This window comes from Hypanus sabinus, chromosome 6, assembly GCF_030144855.1.
Source record: "Hypanus sabinus isolate sHypSab1 chromosome 6, sHypSab1.hap1, whole genome shotgun sequence".
Classification (NCBI taxonomy): Eukaryota; Metazoa; Chordata; class Chondrichthyes; order Myliobatiformes; family Dasyatidae; genus Hypanus; species Hypanus sabinus.
Window position 1 is genome coordinate 41552438 of NC_082711.1, and position 24534 is coordinate 41576971.

General features: G+C 38.2%; 1 protein-coding gene across 10 annotated transcripts in view; it reads left to right on the top strand.

The window, feature by feature from the left end:
* znf438 (zinc finger protein 438) overlaps nt 1-24534 on the top strand; it is a 272996-nt gene that overhangs the window by 197749 nt on the left and 50713 nt on the right. For all 10 annotated transcript variants that reach the window (XM_059971967.1, XM_059971971.1, XM_059971976.1 and 7 more), the window contains one exon: nt 11898-11983. In XM_059971967.1, the coding sequence (XP_059827950.1) occupies nt 11898-11983 (86 nt within the window). The remainder of the gene's footprint in view (nt 1-11897; nt 11984-24534) is intronic.

A 24534-nucleotide genomic window follows, 5' to 3' on the forward strand; every position in this document is an offset into this window, starting at 1 on the left:
TGAATGCATGAAGGGATCTATTGTCTATTGAGCTTTTGTTTAATGTCTCCTGTGTTTGAGGTGCTCCAGATAGTGCACCACTTAATGTATTAATATGCTGGAGTCTTGGTGTAAATTTGTATTTTCACCATTGGAAAGCCAGAAACGAAATGCTGTTCATACATAAAAGAGCTAAAAGAAAAACATAAATGAAAAGCAAAAGATAACAAATAAATTTAGGAGACAAAATAGTTAAAATAAATTGAAAATAGACTAGTGCAAGATGTGGGGAAAAAAAATTGTTTCTTTGCTCCAGTGCATAAGAGAAGTCAAGGGAAGAAAGTACAGTGGATTCCGATTAATGAGGCCCTTGGTTAAATGGGGCAGCTGCTTAATTTGGCAGAACTCTTAAAGAACAAACATTGATCGAGAAAATGGCCGGGATTCCCTTCGTTTATTTAGTACACTGTGCCATTTGGTGCAGGAAACTGTTGCTGAACAGTTTTGAACTAGCACTAGTCACTAGTGTGGCCACTCAACACTACACGTGCTCTGAGCTAACAGTTTTTAAATAGTGTCAATTGCATGTGTTTGTCTTCAAAAAGCAGTGATTTTTGTCACTGATAGTTGGTGAGACATAAGCAGTAAGACAACTTGGAGTGACTTTCCTCTCTGCCATTTCAAGCATTCAGGCTTGCAGATGCCAGTAATGGCTGAGCGTGAAAATAAAATGATTTCACTACTTTATCAAGTTAGGAACTACAAACAATTTGAAGGTATCAACAATCACCTTGAATGTTAGAACTATAGTGAAGATTTTGGAGGATGCAAAAGGCTGTCCATTCTCTGCACTAGGTGTGTGAGGTGAAGTTGTTCAAATACAGGCAAAAGAACGCGACACAGATGAATTCCTCTGTCAATAAGTATTAGAAACTAATACATAGTTTTATAGTATTGTAGTAGTATTAGTGGTGTTCTAATATGTTATGTATTTCATTTAAATACAAACTATAAATACATAAAGTTAAACTATTGTTTGTCCTTTTTGTATGTTTTTTAACTAATTCCATGAAACTTTGGCTAATTCAGGCAGTGGTTTAATTGGGCTAATGTGTCTCAATTCTGGAATTCATTATACTTACTTTGAGTCCAGTCCTCCCCATGCAGTGCCTATTCGAAAGTTGTTACTTCATAATGAGAATCTAAACTTTGCAGATGCTGGAAATTTGAAACAAAATGAGAAAATACTGAAAACACTCGGTGGTTATGTAGCATCGGTTTGGCAGGGAAACAAAGTTAATGTTTTATGTCCCGGCCCCTTCATTATGAGGCTCATGTCGCTTTCTATGGATGTTTGACTCACTTGCGTGCACTTTAAAACAGTTTTTACATCTCATGTTTAGTTGCAGAATTTTTGTCCATCAGGTGGCTGATTTTACTGCTTGATACAAAAATTGTTGTTGTAACCTTCTTCCTGTGGCAGGATGCTCAATGTACAGAACTGATTAAGAAATGCTATCACTTTTTATGGCTGAAGCTATAACATGTAAATAAAACTTGTTTTTATAATGTTGTTATCACGTGTCAAATAAACCCCCAAAAAGTTTTATTCTATCTAAAGTTTTGAAACTATGCTCCAGATCTTCCCTTCTTCTGGGATAGCTTGTCCACTACATATTCCTAAAAAAGGTAATTGATTCCCTGAAGTAAACAGTGAACGACAAGGTATTTCTTCTATTAAAAGCAGTGCATTCAGTCTGTTTCCATGGTTAATTATTATCACTTGCATCATTTTCCTCATGATTTCAACAGTATGATGAATAATTCTGACAGTCATCAGAAGAAAATAGTTTCACCTTTACACCATTGAGATTATGACTCTTAGTTTTAGTTACCTATTTTATTCCAGAGCATGCAAGCAGTAATTTGGAAATTAATATATTAAAAGTTTAAAGTAAATTTACTGTCAAAGTACATGCATGTTACCATATGCAACCTTAGGTTTTATTTTCTTGTGGGAATTCACAGTAAATACAAATAAACATAATTGAATCAATGAAAGGCCACACATAACAGGGACAAACAGCCAATGTGAAAAACACAACAAACTGTGCAAGTACAGAAAAAAGAGAAAAATATAATAAATACGCAAAAAATATTGTGGACAAGCTGTCCTTGAAAGTGAGTCCATAGGTTGTGGAAACATTTTGGTGTCCTCATATAAGTAATGTTTTCCTATTGCAGATGCAAGTCAATACCAGAATGCAGTAATGTCATGTGCAGATTGGATAAAGTAAAATATATATTCCCCATGTGGCTCACTATTTTTGGGAATGCTTCATACCATGAGAATAGAGGAGTGCAAGACAAAAATTGATATTTGTAAATGCAGTCCTTTGAGTAGTTGCCTGTATTTTCTCTGTTGTAAATGGAATTTAAAATCTCATACAAAAACATCTATAAATATCAATAACATTAAATATTTATTTGAAACTCTCAGAGTCAGACTTTGGACACGTATGGAGGTCTAAGTTATCAGTGTTATGCTCAAAATCAACACCATTAATTAAACTGACAGCAAATGCTGAATTACCACATACACGCTCAGTGTCAACAAGTAACCACTCATTGATTCACTTTTCTATAGCTGGCAGAGTCTCTTCCACAACAATCAATGCAAATTGATGACTGGTTGTCAAGAAGTCTTGTAATGAAGACCATGACAATATTTCAGGGTACAAATAGGAAATGAATGTGTAGCTGACCAGATCAGAATTGGGTTTAATATCACTGCCATATATTGTGAGATTTGTTGTTTTGTGTACTTTACAATACATAATAAAAACTATAAATTACAATAGGGAGTTTATATAAAAAAGAAATTTAAGTAGTGCAAGAGGAGAGGAAAAGGATACTGCGGTAGTGTTCCTGAGTTCATTGTCCATTTAGAAATCTGATGGTGGTGGTAAAGAAGTTGTTCCTGAAACGTATGTGCAGTTTCAGGCTCCTGTACTACCTCATCGATGGTAGCAATGAGAAGAGGACATTTCCTGTTTGATAGGATTCCTTACTGAGGAATGCCATCTTTTGGAGGTGTCCTGGATGCTAGGGAGGCCCCAAATAGAGCTGACAGAGTTTACAACTTTCTGCAGTTTTTTTCTGATCCTGTGCAGTAGCCCCTCCATACTAGATATTGATGCAGCCAGTTAGAATGTTCCCCATGGTACATCTGTAGAAATTTGCAAGTGTCTTTGGTGATACAGTATACCTATTTTCTTTAAACTTCTAATGAAATATAGCTGCTGTATTTGCAATTCTTTGTAATTGCTTTAGTATGCTAGACCCTGCGTAAATCCTCAAATGTTGACGCCCAGGAGCTTGAAACTTCTCACCCTTTCCACTTCTGATCCCTCGATAAGGACTTCCCCTTCCTGAAGTCTACTATCAATTCCTTGGTCTTACTAAAGCTGAATGCAAGGTTGTAGCTGTGCCACCACTTACGCAGCTGATCTACCTTGTTCCTGTACATCTCATCACCATCTGAAATTCTGCCAGCCAACAGTTGTATTGAATTCAAGTTGTGTTAAATTGGTGCAGGGGACGCGGTTTCAGTCCTTTAGGCTATTAGATGTCTTCTGGGACAGAGTTGACCTGTATAGGCAGGAAGGTTTCCCCTTAACTGGAGGAGAAGTAATATTCTGGTGGGTAGATTTGCTAATGCTACTAGAGAGGATGTAAGCTAGATTGATGAGGGTGGGATCCGAATTGGAGGTGAGGCAGATGTGAGGCTGAATTCATTGACAGCAAGTTCATTAACATGGCAGGGAGCAAGGAAAGACTGTTGAATTATTGCTATTGGTTTACCATGTATTGAAATACAATTTTGGAAAATGCATGCTCATGCACTTTGGTAATAGAAATAAATGTGCAGACTATTTTCTAAATGGGGGGAAAATCAAAAAATCTGAGATGCAAAGGGACTTGTGAGTCTTTGTGCAGAACCCACTGAAGGTTAACTCACAGATTGAGTCAAGGTGAGGAAGGCAAATGCCCTGTTAGCATTCATTTCAAGAGGTCTAGAATAGAAGAGCAGGGATATGATGCTGAGGCTTTATAGGGCACTGATGAGGCCTCACCTTGATTATTGTGAGCAGTTTTAGGCTCTGGGTCTTAGAAGAGATGTGCCGGCATTAGAGAGGGTTCAGAGGAGTTCACAAAGATGTTTAAAAGCTATACGAAGAACGTTTGACAGCTCTGGGTCTGTACTCACTGGAATTTTAATGGATGAAGGAGGATCTCATTGAAACTTTTCGAATGTTGAAAGGCTAAGACAGAGTAGATGTGGAAAGGATGTTTCCCATGGTAGGGGAGTTTAGGACAGGAAGGCACAATCTCAGGATAGAGGGGCATCCATTTAAAATAGAGATGTGGACAAATTTTTTTAGTCAGAGGGTGGTGAATTTGTGGAATTTATTACCAAAGGCAGCTATAGAGGCCAGGTTGTTGGGTGTACTTAAGACAAAACTTGATGGTTCTTGATGAGACACGGCATCAAAGGTTACAGGGAGAGGGCCAGGAAGTGGGACTGAGGGGAGGGGAAAAAAGGATCAGCCATAATTGAATGGTGGAGCAGATAAATGGGCCAAATAGCCTAATTCTGCTCCTGTGTCTTATGGTCTTGTGGTTTGCTATTGTCACAGGTACGGATATACAGTGAAAAGTTTGTCTTGTGCACTCTTTTTAGAGATCAAATCATTACACAGTGTAACAAGGTAAGACAATAACAATGCAGAATACAGTGTACAGTTACGGAGCAAGTGCAGTACAACTAAGCAATAAAGTGCAAGAGCATAAAATAATAATAAGAGCCCATCTTATTGAATGGGAATTCAGCTGGGAACTAAATGTTCCAGGGTACAGTGTTATAGATTGCATAGAGGTGGCAGAAAGGGAGGGGGTGGGAATGGTGTGCGTGTTGGGAGTGACATTTCTGATTAAGGGGAACGCAATGGCAATAGTTTAAGATGAAATTACAAAGCGATTGTTTAATGAGGCTTTGTGGGTGGAGCTCAGATGGATTACACTGCAGGTTCCCTTGTAGTCAACGAGAATTAGAGGAATGCAGGAAGACTGCAGAAAGTTGCAAGAATAACATGATTTTCAGAGTAGGGTGCTTTTTAACTATGAAAATCTAGACTGGACTACCAAAGTACTGAAGGCTTAGAAAAGGTGGCATTTGTTAAATATGCTTAGGAAAATTAGGGAGTTTGGCCCATGACTAGTGCTGTCAGTGCCATTTTTGTGTCATTGGCTTGGATGATTACGTACAAGGCGTGGTTAGTAAATTTGCATTTGCTACTAAAATAGATGATGTCTTGACAATGAATGATCATCAGGATCTACAGAGGTATGTTGATCATTTGAGTAAGTGGTCCGAGGAGTGGTAAATAGATTTTAATATAAGGTTTTAATGCAAAGATTTTAATGCAAGGTGTTACATTTTGAGAAGATAAATGAGGGTGGGACTTTCACAGAGAATTGTAGTGCTCTTGGGCAGAGTTGTAAAACAGGGACCTTGGAGTACAGACAAGGTGGTGAAGAATGAATTTGGCTTGTTGACCTTCATCAGTCAGAGCACTGAGTATAGAAACTGGGACATTCTGTTGCACTTGTTGGTGAGGCCGCATATGGAATATCATTTTCAGTTTTGGTCACCCTGCTGTAGAAAAGATACCATTCAGCTGGAAAGAATGCAGAGGAAATTTATGAGGATTTTGCCAGGATTCAAGGGAATAAGCTATGGAGAGAAGTTGAACAGATTGGGACTTAGTGCACTGAAGTACAGTGGATGATGGGTGATCTTACAGAGGTGTGTGGAATCATGAGGACATAAATAGGGTTGGGGAATCAGGAACTAGAGGGATAGGCTGAGATTAGAGGGATTTAATAAGAACCTGAGAAGTGATATTTTTCCCCTACTTAGAAGAATGGTCAGTTTATGGAATGAGCTGCCAGAGGAAGCAGTTGAGGCAGGTACATTAACAACATTTAAAGACTTGGATAAGTCTATAGATAGAAAAGGTTTAGAGAGACATGGGACTAGCAGATATGGGAATTTTGGTCAGCTTGGGCAAGTTGGGCTAATGGGCTGGCCCATTTCTGTGCAGTATTTCTCTATCAGATATTATGGGTTTTTGAATATAGTTTATCAAGCCTGAATTACTTCATAACAAATACTTGGCTCTATTGAAGATAATATCTATGTCTAGATTGTAGCTGCCCTCTCATAAGTATCACAAAACATACTGAATTCCAAAATATTTTTATATATTAAATATATTTAAGATATTTCACCTTCTACCAGACATTGAATGTTAAAAAAAAAAATTGTGCCGTGTTCAAAATGGCTCCTGTGGAAAATCTTTAACCTGGTTACCTGTCAGACAGCATGTCACATTAAAAAATGCCAAACACCTACCAATATACGAAAAGGAAAGGTTTGTTTTTCGGTCGAAAGAAGATCATTAGCATGATGCTGTTACAGCTCAGAGCGTTGGAGTTTGGAGTTCAATTCTGACATTATTTGTAAGGAGTCTGTATATCTTCCCCATGGAATATATGGATTTTCTCCGGATGCTCTGGTTTCCTCCCAGAGTCCAAAGATATACTGATTATTAGATTAATTGGTCATTATAAATTGTCCTGTTATTAGGCTAGGATTAAATCAGGGGTTTGCTAAGCAGCACAGCTGGAAGAAACTATTCCATGCGGTATCTCAGTAAATAAATAAATAAATAAATAACTGTTCTTAAGTATTAGTAAAGTTTCTTTATCTTATTGCAATGTACATGCCTCAATGTTTTCCTTCCTCCAGTGATTAAACTTATACAGTGGTTGCAGCCTGGACTTTACTACGTGCAGGGCAAATCCAATTTGTTTGAGCTAAAGTACAATTACAATATGAACAAATTATCTTTCAGATGTGATGTTAAATGGCAGCCTTATCCACTTTCTCTGGTGGGTGTAGAAGATCACACAGCACTATTTCAAAGAAATGTTTGGAGTGTTTTCCTTGGTATTCCAACCCTTGTTTATCCTTCAATCATATTTTAAAGATTGACTATTTGAACTATACAGTTGTTCAGTTTGGAGCATTTCCCACATCAGAACAGGGCTGTGCTTTGCATTTATTTGCGGATTCTATTGGCTACTTAGAGAGTTTAATTAACTGTTCGTATTGTATTAGATTCTTGGTTCAAAATAGTTTCAACATCAGTGTCATAATGTTGTACTGAAAGGACTTAGAGCCTGTTTGATAACTGAGCTGATCTGGTAATGATTTGCCATACTCTGGCACCATCTTGCTTCTTTTTCCTTTCTTTTAATGTGAATGCAACAATCTGACCTCCTCTGTAGACCTGATGACTAATATGCTCTGCAACTATACAGATGAACAAGAACTCAGGCAAAATCCCTGGTTTGCTCGATTAGTGATCTCTTGTCTATCCTGCCAGTATTCTCCTCAAATAATCTGCTCAAATAATTCTAACAGATTTGTCAGGCAAGAGTTCTCCTTCAAGACTTTGGCCTATTTTATCATGTGCTTCCAAGTATCCTGAAACTCTTCCTTAATAATGGCCTCCGACATCTTCCCAACCACTGAAGTTGAGCTATCTATAATTTCCTTTCTTCTGCCCCCTCCCTTCTTAAAGAGTGGAATGACATTTGCAATTTTCCAGTCCTCTGAAACCAATCCAAAATCCAGTGATTCTTGAAAGATTGCGATTAATGCCTTCACAATCTCTTCAGCTACATTTTTCAGAACCCTGCTGTATAGTTCATCTGGTCCAGGTGACTTAGCTACCTTCAGACCTTTCAGCTTCCCAAGCACCTTTTCCTTAGTAATTGTAACTACATTTATTTCTGCCCCCTGACACTCTTGAATTTCTGGCATACTGCTAGTTTCTTCCACAGTGAGGACTGATACGAAATATGCATTTCTTTGTCCCTATTACTACCTCTACAGTGAAACTTTCCAGTGGTCTAATATCCACTCTTGCTTTATTTGTCAGAAAAAAACTTTTGGTATGCTCTTTTATATTATTGGCTAGCTTACCTTCATCTTTCATCTTTTCCCTCCTTATGGTTTCTTTAGTTCCCTTCTGTTTTTTTTAAATGCTTTCCAATCCTCAAACTTCCCTACTTTTTTCTATGTTATATGCCTTCGCTTTTGCTTTTATGCAGTCTTTGACTTCCCTTGAAAGCAATGGTTACCTCGTTGTCCCTTCTTCTTTGGGCTGTATCAACTTTCCGAATTGCCCCCAGAAACTCCAGACATTGCTGTTTGCTGTCATCCCTGCTAGTGTCCCCTTCCAATCAACTTTGTCCAGCTCCTCTCTCATGCCTGTGTATTTCCCTTTACTCCACTGCAGTCAGCAGTGGAAACTGCAACCTGTTTTAAACTCCTGGGAGTGCACGTCACACAAAATCTCTCATGGTCCAAGAACACATCCTACAAGGTCAAAATAGCTTGCCAAGCCTCAACTTTCTCATGTCATTCTACAGATGCACAGCAGAGAGCATCCTAACAAGCTGCATCACTGCTTGGTCGGAAAACTACAGCGTGTAGTCAAAACTACCCAAAGTATCACTAGAACCAGCCTACCTGCCATCAAAGACAATGTACAGAATAGTGCTGGAAAAGGGCATCAGGAAGGATCCCATCAACCCTGTTCATGCACTGTTTGTCCCACTCCCATCAGGAAGGAGGCTACATAGCATCCATGCCAAGGCCACCGGACTCAAAAATCCTTACTTTCCCCAAGCAATAAGGCTAATCAGCCCCTCCACCCACTAACACATCACTACATCATTATTTCCTGTCACTCAGCTGACATACAGTCATCTGTGAATATAATTTATCTTATGTATTTATATTTGTTGTGTTTTTAAAAAGTTATTATTGTCTTTTTTTGTGTTGCATTGGATCTAGTATAACAATCATTTTGTTCTCCATACATTTGTGTACAGGAAATGACAAACAATCCTGAAGTCTTGAACTAATACTGATACATCTGACTTTATCTTCTCCCTCTCAAATTGCAGGGCGAATTCTAGCACACTGTGATCACTGCCTCCTAAGGGTCCCTTTACCTTCTCTAATCAAATCTGGTTTATTACATCACACCCAGTCCAGAATTGCTTTTCCCCTACTGGGCTTCCCACAAGCTGCTCTAAAAAGCCATTTCATGGGCATTCTACAAATCCCCTCTCTTGGGATCCAGTGCCAACCTGATTTTCCCAATCTACCTGAACATTGAAACCCCCATGACTATTGTAACATTGTCCTTAATTCATGCCTTTTCTATTTCCCATTGAAATTTATGTCCCAGGGTTGGGGGGGGGGGGGTGTGCATGTATGGTTGGATGTATTTAATTCCCATCTGGGTATTTTTATCTTTGCAGAGTAAAAACTGTTTTTTGTGGTAATGAGTTCTAACCATCCTCTGGGGAAAGGTCTTTGATTAAATTGCATGTTGGTTTTGTTTTCCAGCTTTTAAAAGGACTTTCTAAGCATCTATCTTGTATGCAGAACCCATAGTTCTGTTCTTGTCTGCAAATGAGAACACCCTTTCTAGCTTCACCTTATTTAACCCTTTCATTATTTAAGGACTTCTATCTAATAGTATCTTTTCTATTCAGTCTTTGCACTGAGGTATTACATTTCAGTTATTGTATTAATCTAATAATCTTTTACGGTCCTCTTCTGTTTTTACATCATATTCGTAATTTGGAGTTCAAATGTTCCTAGTTTTCCTGCGTGACCCAAGCAAGGATTGATGTCTGCATGTTTAGTTAAATTGCTCTTACTACCTGAGTAGTTCAGTGGATTGTGAGGGTACAGTTAAGATCTTCACTGAAATAACAATTGGCATTTATAGAATATGGTATTTTCTTTCTGATTGGAAATTTTAGGCAGGCACAAAAGCTAGAAGTATTCTGTTCTAAATGCAAAATTTTAATGCAAAATTAGAGCATAAGGTATTGAGAGTAATGTACTTGTGTGGATAATACAGATAAAATACAGAGTAAAGTGTAAATTATGGGCCCCAGCTGTTCACTGTATCGGCTTGATTTGGATCAGAGGATCCAGTGCAATATATCCAAGTTTGCTGATGATATGATATGAGGATACAAAGCTTGGGGAGTGGGGGGGGGCAGTGCAGGGTATTCGACAGATATAAGGAGGCTTCAGAGATGCATTGACAAGTGAACGAGTAAGAATATGATACAAAAAGTAATGTGGAAGAACAGGTTAAGAATGCAGAGTATGTTTTAATCAGAGTTGTTGGATATTTCGAGGGCATGGGTATCCTGATGCACCAAGCACAAGCAGATGGCATGCGGATACAGCAATTAATTAAGAAAGCAAATGGTCTGTTGAACTTTATTGCCAGAAGATTTTAGCTCAAGAGTTGAGATATCCAGCTCCAATTATATCAGACCCTAGAAAGACAGCATTTTAGAATATTGTGTAAAGGTCTCTTCTCCCCATATAAAGAACAACAGGTGGGAAGGTTGGCTTGTCATGAGAAGTGATTACAAAGACTGAGTTTACAGAATGAAAAATGATCTTATTGACGCTCAGAAAAGTTGAGGGGGTACAGAAAAAGAAAAACAAAAAGGTAGATAGGTGTCTAGAACCTTGGTCCACAGCCTCTCAAAAAGGGGAGAAGAAAGTGAGAAGAAAGGGGCAGTGAAATTTGCAATTCTTAATCACAAAGGCTTTGGAGACTCAGCATATAGTAGACTGGTATAGGCGGGTATTTAGACATCAACAGAGTTCAGGAACATTAGGGTTACTGCAATATTTCTTATGTGACCTTTTATTTTTGTATTAAAAGAGCTTTCTAGTAATGGTAAAACACTAGTGTTACTTGCCAAACCTAATTTGACATCAAGCTTCAAACATATATCAGGACATTTGACCAAATGCTTGGTCAAGGTTAATGTTTTTAAGAAGCATCTCAAAAGCAGGAGAACAATTTGGGGAGAAATTTGTAGTGGATGTATGTAAAGCAGTGATGGAGCATATAACTTCTGGAGATGAATAAGATGAGTGCAGTTCTACAGGTCGAGGGGTGAAAGAGACTGCAAAATGGGGAGCAATATAGAATCATTTTCCTTTCAGAGAGCAACAGATTGTTCTTTAATGATGAAAAGATTTGTATTCATCTTCTAAAGTGAATTTAATTCTCAAACTAAACTTTCAATTTGCATTTCCTTGGATTATTAGACCAAACTCTTGGATTACTTGGCCAGTTGTTGAACTATGGTATAGTTCCTCGTTAGTGGCTAAACATGATGCTTTTTGTTAAAACCTTACTATGAAATAGGCTAAAATTTGTTGTTTGAAATTAATTTTGTTTAAATTAATGTTTTGCCCTCATTCAGAAACTCATTCTAATTTACTTAAATTAAGTGTATTTCACACGTGTGTAAGTGACTGAAAATAAGTTTCTATCATTGATTAATGTACAACTACAATGTTGGAATTGGAATTAACTAACTAGTGGTGGTAAAATCATTGTAATTAATGAGTGCATACAGAACTTAATAATTCATTCTCTCTTCCCAATGACACCTTTTATAACTTGTTTGAACAACTCTCATTTATTCTTTTGGGGCTGTGGTCCTCTTTTATGATTGGGATGAGAGATAAATGTTCTGCCATGTGAGCTGTGCCATGTTGCTTTTGAATTATGTGATGGGGACCAATTTAAAAAAAAATACTTGACTAAAACAAAGAGACACAAAATGCCAGTGGTACATGTTTCTAAATATACTGTATTATGTTTTTGTTCTTCCTATAAATCCTTTTACAATTTCCAACATCTTCCAACCCTCTTTTGTTACAGGAATGAAGCAGGCAGTGTAGACAGCAGCAAAAAATCAACCTGTGGGGAGATGCAGGATTTTATCCATGACTCATCAAAGTATCCTGGTGAAGTATTATCTAACAATAGATAGACTAATTAATAGAACTAAGATGAAGTATGTATTTTTCACCACATAAGTGATTGTAGTTTAATTTCTGTGAGTTAATTATAGAACTGTTTCTGAGTTATATTGTTCTGTGACTCTCTTACTCTAATTACTTGCCTTCTCACTTTGCCTTTTGGTTGTTGAAAATGTATTCTCTATCCAGTCCTATATAATGGTCTATTGCCAGTCGTATTATGATTAGAAGTTATGGCAAAGTTTGCCAGTCTTTTGCTTGCACAATAGCTGCAAGAACTGGTATAAAGTTTTATAAGAATGAAAGTGTCATGAGAAGTAGGGAGGAGCAACCAAATTACAAGATTCTTTCAGAGACTGCAAACTATGTTGCTTGTCACTTTGTTAAATGTTAATGTATCGAGCTGTGTATCACATTCAGATTTGTTCATCAGTGGGTGGTGATGCTTACAATTAACCGTTGTTAATCTTTCTGACCAAAGCCTAAAGTCTGCAAACTGGGAAGAAATGGCTTGAAACTGTGTTGAGTTTATGCTGAGTTCAAATTTAAGTGAAGCACTTCAACGATGTTGCAAGACTTAATTTTATATGTCAGATTTATAATTGAAGTACTCGGCTTCCTTTAAATTATAAATTTTTCTCACTGCTCAGGTCAAAATTCCTTCCAGTATTACATGCAAATGTCTAAATACATGGATTTGATGATCAAATGTTTGAAAAGTTTGGATGTAAATCCAGGTTGACTAATTGCTTGCAAATCCAAACACATCAGTAATATTGACTTACATAATGTAACCACAATGAAGCAGCCAGATGTCCTACTGTTGGATCTTTGCTTGTGTGTTTTCTTTTTTGTTATCCTTTGAGAATGCTTTCAACTACTCCATATCACTTAGTATTCTGCATCCCTTTGCTTATATTCTAGAACTCTTTTGTGCATCTTTTCTGGTCTCTTTAGATTTTTGTTTTCTCTGTATTTGTCTGCTTTTCTCCATCCTACCAGCAGACCTCTCAAACACTACGAATATATTTTTATACCTAAGACATACCCTACAGTAATTCAACATAATGTTATATTAATATCTGGCATGAGGTGAATGTTCATTGTGAAGAAGTGTTTCATGCCCATTAGGATTACTGTCTTTAGTGACATATATAGGGCATCACAGTACAGGCCCTCTGGCCCACAGTGTTATGGCAATCTTTTAACCTACTCCAAGATCAATCTAATGCTTTCCTCCCACATAGCCTTCAATTTCTCTTTCATTCATGTATCTACTAGTCTCCTAAATGTTTTCAATGTATCTGCCCCCACCATCATCTCTGGTAGCGTGTTCCACTCACCCACAACACTCTGTGTTTTAAAATAAACTCTGGCCTATCCCCTATACTTTCCTCCAATGGCCTTAAAATTATGCTCTCTTGTTTTAGTCATTTCTACCCCGGGGAAAAGGCATTGGCTGTCCATTCTACTTAAGTCCCTTAACAGCCTGTGTGCTTCCTATCAAGATGCCTTCTCATCCTCCTTCACTCCGAAGAGAAAAGCCTTAGTTCGCTCAACCTTGTACACTTAAAAATTAAATTATTCTTGATAATTAAGAATTATTATGGTTGGTGGGCAGAAATTGATCATTCAGATCTCTGTTAGCGGGGTTGCACTATCGATGCATACTCTACTTTTGGCTTTCACTGAGCCCCGTGGCGGTGATAGTGATCTCAACAAGTGAAGAAATATTTTGGGGGGGGGGCTTGAAATGCAACCCAGAATCTCGCAGGAAATCAACAAATAGTTGACATTTCAGTCAAAACCCTTCATCAGGACTTAATGAGACAGCACAGAGGAGATTTACTAGAATGTTACCTGGGTTTCAGCACCTAAGTTACAGAGAAAGATTGAACAAGTTAGGTCTTTATTCTTTGGAGCATAGAAGGTTGAAGGGGGATTTGATAGAGGTATTTAAAATTATGAGGGGGATAGATAGAGTTGACGTGGATAGGCTTTTTCCATTGAGAGTAGGGGAGATTCAAACAAGAGGACATGAGTTTAGAGTTAAGGGGCAGAAGTTTAGGGGTAACATGAGGGGGAACTTCTTTACTCAGAGGATGGTAACTGTGGATCAAGCTTCTGGTAGAAGTGGTAGAGGCAGGTTTGATTTTCTCATTAAAAAAAAAATTGGATAGGTATATGGACAGGAAAGGAATGGAATGGAGAGTTTTGGGCTGAATGCAGGTGGGTGGGACTAGGTGAGAGAAGTGTTTGGCACGGACTAGAAGGGCCAAGGTGGTCTGTTTCCATGCTGTAATTGTTATATGTTTATATGGTCTCAGCCCAAAATGTCAACTGTTTATTCATTTCCTTAGATGCTGGCTGACCTGCTGAGTTCCTCCAGGATTTTGTGTGTGTTATTCTGCATTTCCAGCATTTGGAGAATTTCTTGCATTACTGATGCTCTAATCTGTTCCATTCTTGTGAAAGGGCATAGCAATATTCATCCAGATTACACAGTTCTGTTTTCCCGATTTCCAGTATTTTTCCTATACATTTTGTTAGCTTATGTAAGTTGGGATGTACAGAATAATATCTGCCTATTAAAAATCCGTTCAGGACCCAGTTCCAAATGCCCGTGTAATTGAGGTTCATGAGAGCCGTGCTTGTCCTCTTTTATATCATCACCATAATGTGCAGGTGCACCTCTTTGCTTATGCAAAATGATAGAAAACAGTCCTGGATAATTCACCATGGGAATGAGCACTTTTTTTTATTGTATACATCTGTTACAATAATGTCGCTATGGTCAGTGACAAGAAAGAGCAAGACTAAAACATCTGCCCAAGAGACCACCAACAGATGTTAACATTGCAGATGGTTTGCATGATAGTCATTCAATGAGAACGGGAGAGTAGTTTGTCAGCACTCTACTATTAATCGCTGACAGAACTAAGTAATGGTTATCTTCTGTTATCTTTAATAAGTGGGTAATTGATAAAGAGGGATTTTTAATAGCTACAAAATGTGATTGGAGCAATGGACATTTCCTGCTGTGTTTCGGGAATTTGACCAGAATAATTTACCTCTTCTTTATGAATGGAGTCTGGTGTAACAGGGCTGACTTGAAGAGATTAAGATGAGACTTTCACCTTGCTAATTTTATTTTCTTCCATGATATATTTTTATGTTGATGTGCACCAGCAAGCATCATGAGAAAAATCATAAATAACTGGACTTTTAATATTTATTAGCCTTCATCATTGTTTAAAAAACTACAACATATAATGAAGCAGCATATAAATATATCTTAACTTGACTTCAAAACTCTACTGACATTTTATAAATAGCTAATGGAATATCAACATTATTTTCAATTAAAACTTTTTAAGAATTTTAGTAAAAAGGAGGAAATTTTAGTTCAAAGGATAATGGTGCATATTCTAATCAAATATTTACTGAAGTACATTGTTGATCTAATTCTGAAAATCGTACTGTTATTTAATGTGCTTCAGATCTGAGATGATTACGGGGTCATGGGAGGAATCACTATCACCTGGAGTTAGTGTTCTTCTGAGTGCTACTTTGTGTTGGGTTACACTTGCTATGTACCTCAAGTCAAGTGAAGTCACTTTTTATTGTCATTTCGACCAGAACTGCTGGTACAGTACATAGGAAAACGAGACAACTTTTTTCAGGACCATGGTGTTACATGACACAGCACAAAAACTAGGCTGAACTAAGTAAAAAAAAACACAGAAAAAAAACTACACTAGACTACAGACCTACTCAGGACTGCGTAAAATGCACAATGTAGGTCAGATTTGTGTCATCTTATCTATATTAATGCATTCTGTATGAAAATTTTCCCAGTTTGATTTCTGCTTTACCTTTCATGTGTTTATGTTGGAAGAAGGAGAATTTTTCCTTGGAAATGGGGTTTGGGATCAGAGCTGTAACTTGTTTTAGATGGCCTGAATAATTTTGGGGCTCACACATTTCAAATGAATTTGCATTACTGGGAGCAGAGGAACTGGCCTGGTATTCAGAGATGTGAGTTAGAGGAGACATTAATATTGGTCAAGATATCCTTGGCCACTCTCCAAAAGGTATAACTTTAGGCAAGGGCCCAGGTGAGTGCTTAACTGTTTACACTGACTGTATCCACTGCCAAAGATGGTAGAATGTAGGACAGTAAAGAATTGTTTCCAGAATTTTTTGTTGTTTGCCTGTTTTCTCATTTTCACACTCCAGATTTTCTTAGTTTGGGCCCCACGTTTATGAACTTGGGGTAGACATTGGCCATGTGGTTCCTGGAGTAATTATATTATTTTTAAATATCTGACCAAAGCGGGATATGGGTCAAAATGGAAAAAGGATTTAATTTACATGGGTATCTTGGTTTGCAAGGATGAGTTGGACTGACTGGCCTGTTTCCCTGCTCTATGGCTGTGTGGCTCTAATCCTCCTGAATGGATTAGAATTTTTGAATTTGTTAAAAGGAGAATTGTCACCTTTGTAGGTAAAGGCTAGACAATCTTATAATTCCCTGTTTCTGTTATACTTTAACTTTTTGAATGGATTGTGTGGCACCAGAATGGGGAGAAGACTGACAGAGTTAACTGGATATTCAGTTATTGTATTACTCGTGGATCATAGCTCCTGTATGATTAGAGGGTGTGCTTCTAAGAAAGGCAAGAGATAGGGAAGACAGAGAGATAGGGAAGACCCTCAATACTTAGCTTCAGATTCTGTGGCTTGGCTGTTTTCTTAATCATAATACTGTACCTGCAATCTGACTTGTAGAAACTCTATCTAAGGTATTGATATTCAGGAAGATTTAATATTTTCTTTTCAATCATCTATCTTGGGTTCCTCTGCACTTCTACAAATTCTGTAAGCTGTGATGGTCACGTGACTTAAGGTTATCTCCCAGAGAGAATGATTCTGAAACTGTGGCATATTACCAGTAAATAATAACGTAAGAGCCAGGAGCAACAAATGTCTGTCTGTCTTTTGTGCTTATCCTGCCGTTCAGTCAGATCCTGGCTGATCTTTTACTCTGCACTACTTTTCTGCATTAATCCCTTATTACTTTAAACTGTCAATATCCAAAAATCTATTGATCCGTACCATGAATGTACTGAATTTGCACAGCTCTCTGTGGGTAGAGATTTCCAAAGATTTACTGCCCTCTGGGTGAAGAATTGTTGTCTCATTCTCTGTCCTGACTGGCCAAACCCTTATTTTGAGATAGTGACTCCTGGTTCTAAACAGACCAACCAGGAGAAGCAGAATCTTGTTAAGAAGCATCTATCTTGTTAAGCCCTGCAAGAGTTTTGAGTGTTTTGATGATATTACCTCTCATCCTTCTGAGCGAGTATTTTGAGACTAGACCACCAGACCTGTGTACTGTATTCCAAATTGCTCTGGGGTGTAATATAGTTGTAGCAAGACATTTTTAATTTTGTACTCAAATCTTAAATCAGTGTTCCCCAAAGACTCCTTAATCACCAGATTGTCAATTCGCCTCCTTTCATTGCACAGTATTAAATCTAAAATAGCCTGTTCCTTTGTTGGTTGCACAAAATATTGATTGAGAAAACCATCTCCTGGATATTCTATAAATTTATCTTTACGTTATTACTACTACTCATTTGACTTTACCTGTATATACAGAGTAAAATCTCAATGTGACATTCATCTCCATTTCCCTGAGCTGTTGTATTGCCTGTATTAGCTTTTCTGTTTGGGATCCTGCATGCAATTCCCAACAGTGTTTTCTATCCCTTCTCATTTGTTAGCTCCACTCAAACTGTATGCACTTTATCTGTAATGTTAACAGTTTATTCTTCACTCTGTTGTTATTGTTTTACTACCTCAACGTACCATTATAATGAAATGATCTGTATGGACAGTATTCTTTTTCACTATACCTTGCGACATGTGACAATAATTAACCAATTTACCTAAGGTTCAATGTTCAAAGTAAATTTATTATCAAACATGTGTCACTGTATACAACCCTGAGATTCATGTTTTACGGGCATACTTGAACAATAAACAAAATAGAATCAGTGAAAGATCATTTGTCTTTTGTTCATTGAGTATGAAAAGGCAACAAAAAGAAACAATAATAGTAAATAAATAAGCAATAAATATCAAAAACACAAAATGAAGAGTCCTTGAAAGTGAGTCCTTGGATTGTGAGAACATTTCAATGATAGGGCAAGTAAAGTTATTTCCTTTGGTTCAAGAGGCTAATAGTTGAGGGGTAACAACCGTTCCTGAACTTGGGTGGTGAGACTATTGAAGCTGTTGCATCATCTTCCTGATGGCAACAATGAGAAGAGAGCATGTCTTGGGTCCCTTGTTTCCTGCGACGACACCATTTAGATGTGCTCAATGGTGGAGATAGCTCCATCCATGAAGAACCAGGCTGCACCCACCACTCCCTGTAGGATCTTCCTTTCAAAGGTGTTGGTGCTTCCATACTAGGAGCTAGAAAGTATATTCTCCAGTACACATCTATAAAGTTTATCAAGGTTTTAAATGTCATGCCAAGTCTTCGCAAAATCCTAAGGAAGTAGAAGTGCTTCCATGCTTTCTTTGCAATTATGCACTGAACCCAGGGCAGGTCCTGTGAAATAATAACACTGAGTTGTTGACCTTCTCCACCTCTGATTCTCTGATGAAGACTGGCTCATGGACCTCAGGTTTCCTCTGCTGAAATCTTGTCAAGACCGAGCAGGGGGCTGTTACCATGGCACTACTCAGTCAGACCCTCAAACTCCCTCCTATATGCTGATTTGTCACCACATTTGATTTGACCTCCAACAGTGGCTTTGTCAGCAAGATTGTGTATGGCATTGGAGCATACTTAGCCACACAGTGAAAAGTGAGTAGAACAGGCAGCTAAGCTCACAGGCCTGTGCTGATGGAGATTGTGGAGGAGATGTTGTTGCTAATCCAAACTGACTGGAATCTGCAAGTGAGGATCCAATTGCACAAAGAGGCATTGAGGCCTATGTCTTGAAGCTTATTGATTAGTTTTGAAGGGATGATGGTATTAAATACTGAGCTGTAGTCGATAAAGTGCATCCTCATGTATGCATCTTTGCTGTGGGGATGTTCCAGGGTGAGTGAAGGATCAGAATCATGTTTATTATCACTGGCATGAGTTGTGAAATTTTTTAACTTAGCAGCAGCAGTCCAATGTGATACATAATATAGAAAGAAAAAATAAGTAGGCTAATTACAGTAGATTAAAAATAATGCAAAAGAAATAATACATTTTTTTAAAATGTGAGGTAGTTTTCATCAGTTCATATGGCAGAGGGGAAGAAGCTATTCCTGAATTGCTGAGTGCGTGCCTTCAGGCTTCTGTACCTTCTTCCTGATGGCAACAATGAATGGAGGGTACGATCAGCTATGATGAAATAGCGGAGCAGACTCAATGGGACAAATGGCCTAATTCTGTTCTGTATCTTATGGTCTTATGCTTTAGGTGGTGGGGTCCTTAATAATGGACACACCCATTCTGTGGCACTACTCCTTGAAGATGTCATGATACTATGGAGGCTTGTACCCAAGATGGAGCTGACTAATTTTACAACTTTCTGTAGCTTCTTTTGGTAATGTGCAGTAGACCCCCCCCCCCCCCCGCCCATGCCCATTCCAGACACCCCATTCTTTTTTGTTTAGATTTCTACTTATCTGTGGTAAATTATGAGGGAGGGAAGAAAAAAAAGCAAATCCACAGACAACTACTGCAGTTTCTGCATATCTCAACTATAATTTGGAAATGTTGGAGTTAATCAACAGATCAAGCAGCTTCAAAGGAGATGGAAACAGAGTTAGCATTTCATCACAACAGTATTTAAAGTATTTTCTGGTTTTATCTCAGGAGGCATACCCTGGTAAGTTTGCCATACTGGCTGAAGGATTCAGCAAACTATGAGCTTAATGAAACAATGAATGGTGGTCACAGTGATATTGATAAATTATTTGCGTAACAGAGTCTGATTTACTGTAAATCATTGGCTTTAGTTATAAGTCATCAGGATTACAGAATGGTGATGCAATAAATACACAGGAATCCTTTATCTATATATAAATAAAGATGTAGATGACTAGGTTGGCATTTATTGACTATCTCTCATATATCCAAACTAGGCTGGCTTACTTGGCCATTTCAGAAAACAGTGAATGGATGCCATACTGTTGTAGATAGGTGCCACATACCAGCCAAACTAGGTAAATGATGGTAGATTATATTCATTTTACATATTAAACCATATGATTTATCAATAATAAATGAATAATATACATCAGAACATTTCCATGAATACAGAGTAAAAGAATAACTGAGAATTGCTGAAGTCACTTTGATAATTTTAACCATCACACAAGCAACATTACACTAGAAGTAATTGTATGGCTTTCTCTCCTGGGTGCACAACATCATTTTATTATAACTTGCATAATCAACATGAGAGGCTTGAAGGAAAATGTCTTTCTCTGTGTACAGGACCAGAAGGAGAGGAATGGGGTATCAAAAACCAACAGAATCTGGCATAACAATTTACTGTCAAATAATGAATGAAGCTATGCAAAAACTAGATGGTCACTAGAGCCTGAAAATCAGCTAGACCTTTAGAGATGCTTGAGAGTGGCACAGTAGCTTAGTAGTTAGCACAACCCTTTACTGTACAGGTGACCAAGGTTCAATTCCCACCGCTGCCTGTAAGGAGGTTGTACGTTCCCCTTCTGACCATGTGGGGTTCCTCCAGGTGCTTCTGTTTCCTCCCACAGTCCCAGAGACATACCGGTTGGTAGGTGAATTGGTCATTGTAAATTGTCCTGTGATTAGGCTATGATTAAATTAGGGGATTGTTGGGCGGCATGGCTTGAAGGGCCTATTCCACGCTGTATCTCAATAAATAGAATCTTTTGCTAAACACAACAGTATTGTGGGGAAGATCTAGAAGTTGCTATTCTTGCTTCAGGAATTTGTGATGTTTAAAGCTTAAGTAAAATATGTTACAACATTCCTCCAGATTTGTAGTTCAGGAGATCAGAACTTTTGTCCTTCTTTTGGAACCTTTGAAAATATGGCAAAAGCTTGCCAGTGCTTCAAGTAGCCCCATTTAGAGAAGACATAATAGAGCATGGGAAGTGTAGCAATTAGTGTAACACTATTACAGTTCCATTGACATGGGTTCAATTTCACCACATTCTGTAAGGAGTTTATACGTTCCCTGTGACTGTGTGGGTTTCCTCTCACATCGTAAGATGTACAGATTAGTAGTTCAATAGGTGTAATTTTGGATGGTGTTAGCTCATTGGGCCGGAACGGTCTGTTACTTTGCTGAATCTCTAAATAAATTAATACCAGTAGTTGCTGAGACAAATTTAGTGGAGAAGGGTGCGGATGTGGGAATGTTTGCTGTAATGTGAGAGGTCCCCTCTCTTTTTTGATTCTTTTATTATACTTCTATTGGTTTGGGAGATGAGTAAGCAAAGGACAAGAATTAAAGTGAAATGTACCTGTAAATCAATTCAGTGCCTTCAAGATTCAAGATTGCTTAATGTCATTAGCAGTACACACAAAAAAATACAATAAGATAAACACCGTAATAAAAATCCAATAAAAAATATATGCATAAGATAACTTATATGCATACATTGATTAAATGTCCATAAAGTAATGCTAGGCACAAAATTGATTCTACATAAGGTGACTCTGACAGGAAAAGATAAAGTAGTGGCAGTGGAGTTTGTGACGTGTTGGGTTAGCGGGTAGAGATGTTAATCAGCCTTACTGCTTGGGGAAAGCAACTGTTTTTGACTCTTGTGGTCCTGGCATTGATGCTACATAGCTTCCTCCCCAATGGAAGTGGGAGAAACTGTTCATGAGCAGCATGGGAGGGATTCTTTTGTCCAGCACCTTTCTGTATGTTTGACCTAGATAGTGAGTAGGCTGGTGCTGGTAATGCATTGGCCAGTTCTGACTACCTTTGTCTGCCCAGTGCAGTTTCTGTGCCGTGCAGTGATGTGGCATATTAAAATGCTCTTCACTGTGCACTTGTAAAAGCATGTGAATATAGATGTGCGGAGTCCAGTGCTCTTCAACCTCCTCAGGAAGTAGAGACATCGGTGAACTTTCTTGATTGTGTAGGACATGTTCTGAGACTATGAGAAATTGTGTGAGATGTGTACTCCCAGGAGTTTGAAACTTCTTGCAGTTTCCACTGCTGTGCCGCTGACATAAAGAGAGATGTGAGTCGTTGACTGTGAGAAAGAGGTTATTTGCCTGGCACCAGGCCTCGAGCTCTTCCACCTCCACTCTGTAGGCCATCTCATCATTTTGTCATTTAACAGCTGCTGTTTGGTTATTTCCTTTGCTTTCTCTTCAGTGGCAAATGCTTTTCACTAATGGCCACCTTCTTATTTTACTTATCCATACCTGTATGCAAAAGCACTAATGAAAGTGAGGTTTATGGACCACTGTAACTTGAAGTACAATGAAAATGCAACCCACAGGATGGACACCTCTGCAACTGATCGTCCAAAGGTGCTAATGCATTGGAAACAAGCCATTCCAAATTCCCTTCATTAGTTTTCTTTATTCTCCATGTTCAGCAGCCTCCATTTCCCACTTAAATTTTTCTTTTCACCGAGTGTGACAGATCAAATATGAATTCTTTACAGTTTCTTGTTTTGTTGCTATAACTTGAAATAAAATTAACAATTAAAATGTGTGCTGTCACGACTCCCTGTATTCTTTTAGAATGTTCCTTGATGGCTTATTTTCTTCCTTCCTCTTTGCTTTAACTTTTTTAACCATGTTCAAAATGCAGTGATTTTTGTCACTGGTTCTTGGTACAAAATAAGCAGCAAGACAATTCAGAACCGTTTTGCTCACAGCAGTTTCAAGTATTCAGACTTGGAGATGCCAGAGATGGCTGGGAGTGAAAATGAAACTGTTTCACTATTTTAACAAGTTAAGAACTACAAAGAAAATGAAGGTATCGACAATCATCTTGAATGTTACAATTATAATTTCACAACACATGCTGGTGATAATAAACCTGATTCTGATTCTGAAAATGAAGATTTGGAGGATGCAATCATCAAAAGGATTGTATGAAGGCAGTCCATGATCGATCAAAAGAACGTGGCAGCTTACAGTCAATGAATTCTTCCATCGATAACTATTAGGAGCCAATTCACAGTTTTACAGTACTGTAGTAGTATTGGTAATGTTCTGATTTGTTCTGTACAGGTTGAGCACCCCTTATTTGAAATGCTTGGCAATTTCGGATTTTGGAATATTGGCATCTATATAATGAGATACCTTTGGAATAGACTCGTCGAAACACAAAATCCATTTACATTACATATACAGCTTATGCGTATATCCTGAAGGTAATTTTATATACTATTTGATTATTTTTTTTGCATGAAACGATAATGTGCAGGTTGAATTATCAGAAAGGTAAACTATCACTACTTCGACTGTCCAGGTGGACTATCGGTGGCTGTTTGGCATCGCCATCATTTCTGACTGAATTTAAGCACTACCAGTAAGCAATCTGTCTTATAGTTGTTCATCACACATATGTACTGCAGCCATTCAGTGTGTTAGACTTTCATCAGTGACAATCTTTGCAAATTCATCAGAGAATTTCTCTGCTGCTTCGTGATCAGCAGGCACTTTGTCACCATAAATCTTAAAAAATTTAACACCCTGCTTTTTCTTAAATTTCAGCAACCAAGCTGCTGAATATTCACAGTTACCTTCAATTTTCAATTCATCATGATAGATTTTTGCTTGTTTCATGATCAGCATATTGTTAAGTGGCATATGTTCACTTTGGTGTTGACGTATCCACTCTTTTAATGTACATCGAGATCTTCATTATATGCTTTATGGAGTATTTTTCTATTTTTCATTAACTTCTGTTCATTATGTTATGAATGTACCACAGCTCTGAGGGGCCGAAGGGTGCGGGGTAGCCCCCTCCTTTGTGAGAATCACAAGAGCATTATTGGGTTGGGTCAGAGGACCCAGGAAATGAGAGAGAGAGACATGGCCATTGTCTCCTGGAGACAACGTTTGTGGATTGGGGACTATGCTACGTGCAAGCCCTCGGGCAAAGTGGGCTGGTTGAGAGAGAGATTGCATCACCCCAACCTGATTGACATCTACTACCCTGCGAGTTAAGATAAAAGAGGGGCTGTAGGGACAGCCCCTCAGACGCACCAGAAGAAACGCTAGCGATCCCGTAATAGCGGGAAGCCACGTGCGTTCGGTTCCCTTGCCTGGGGGCTGGTGGCTGGTACCACGGAAAACGACTTGGAACTAAAACGGGGAACCAACTCCCCCGACTCAACGGATTGGCCTCATAAAAGACCAGGGCAAGTTTAAAACAGTCTCTCTTAAACCCAAAGAGCTGCAGCTTGAAAGGACAGTGACTTTTATCTTTCCATCGGACAATACAATATCCCCTAGACAAACGATAGAGCTATTGCTTAATTGATGATTA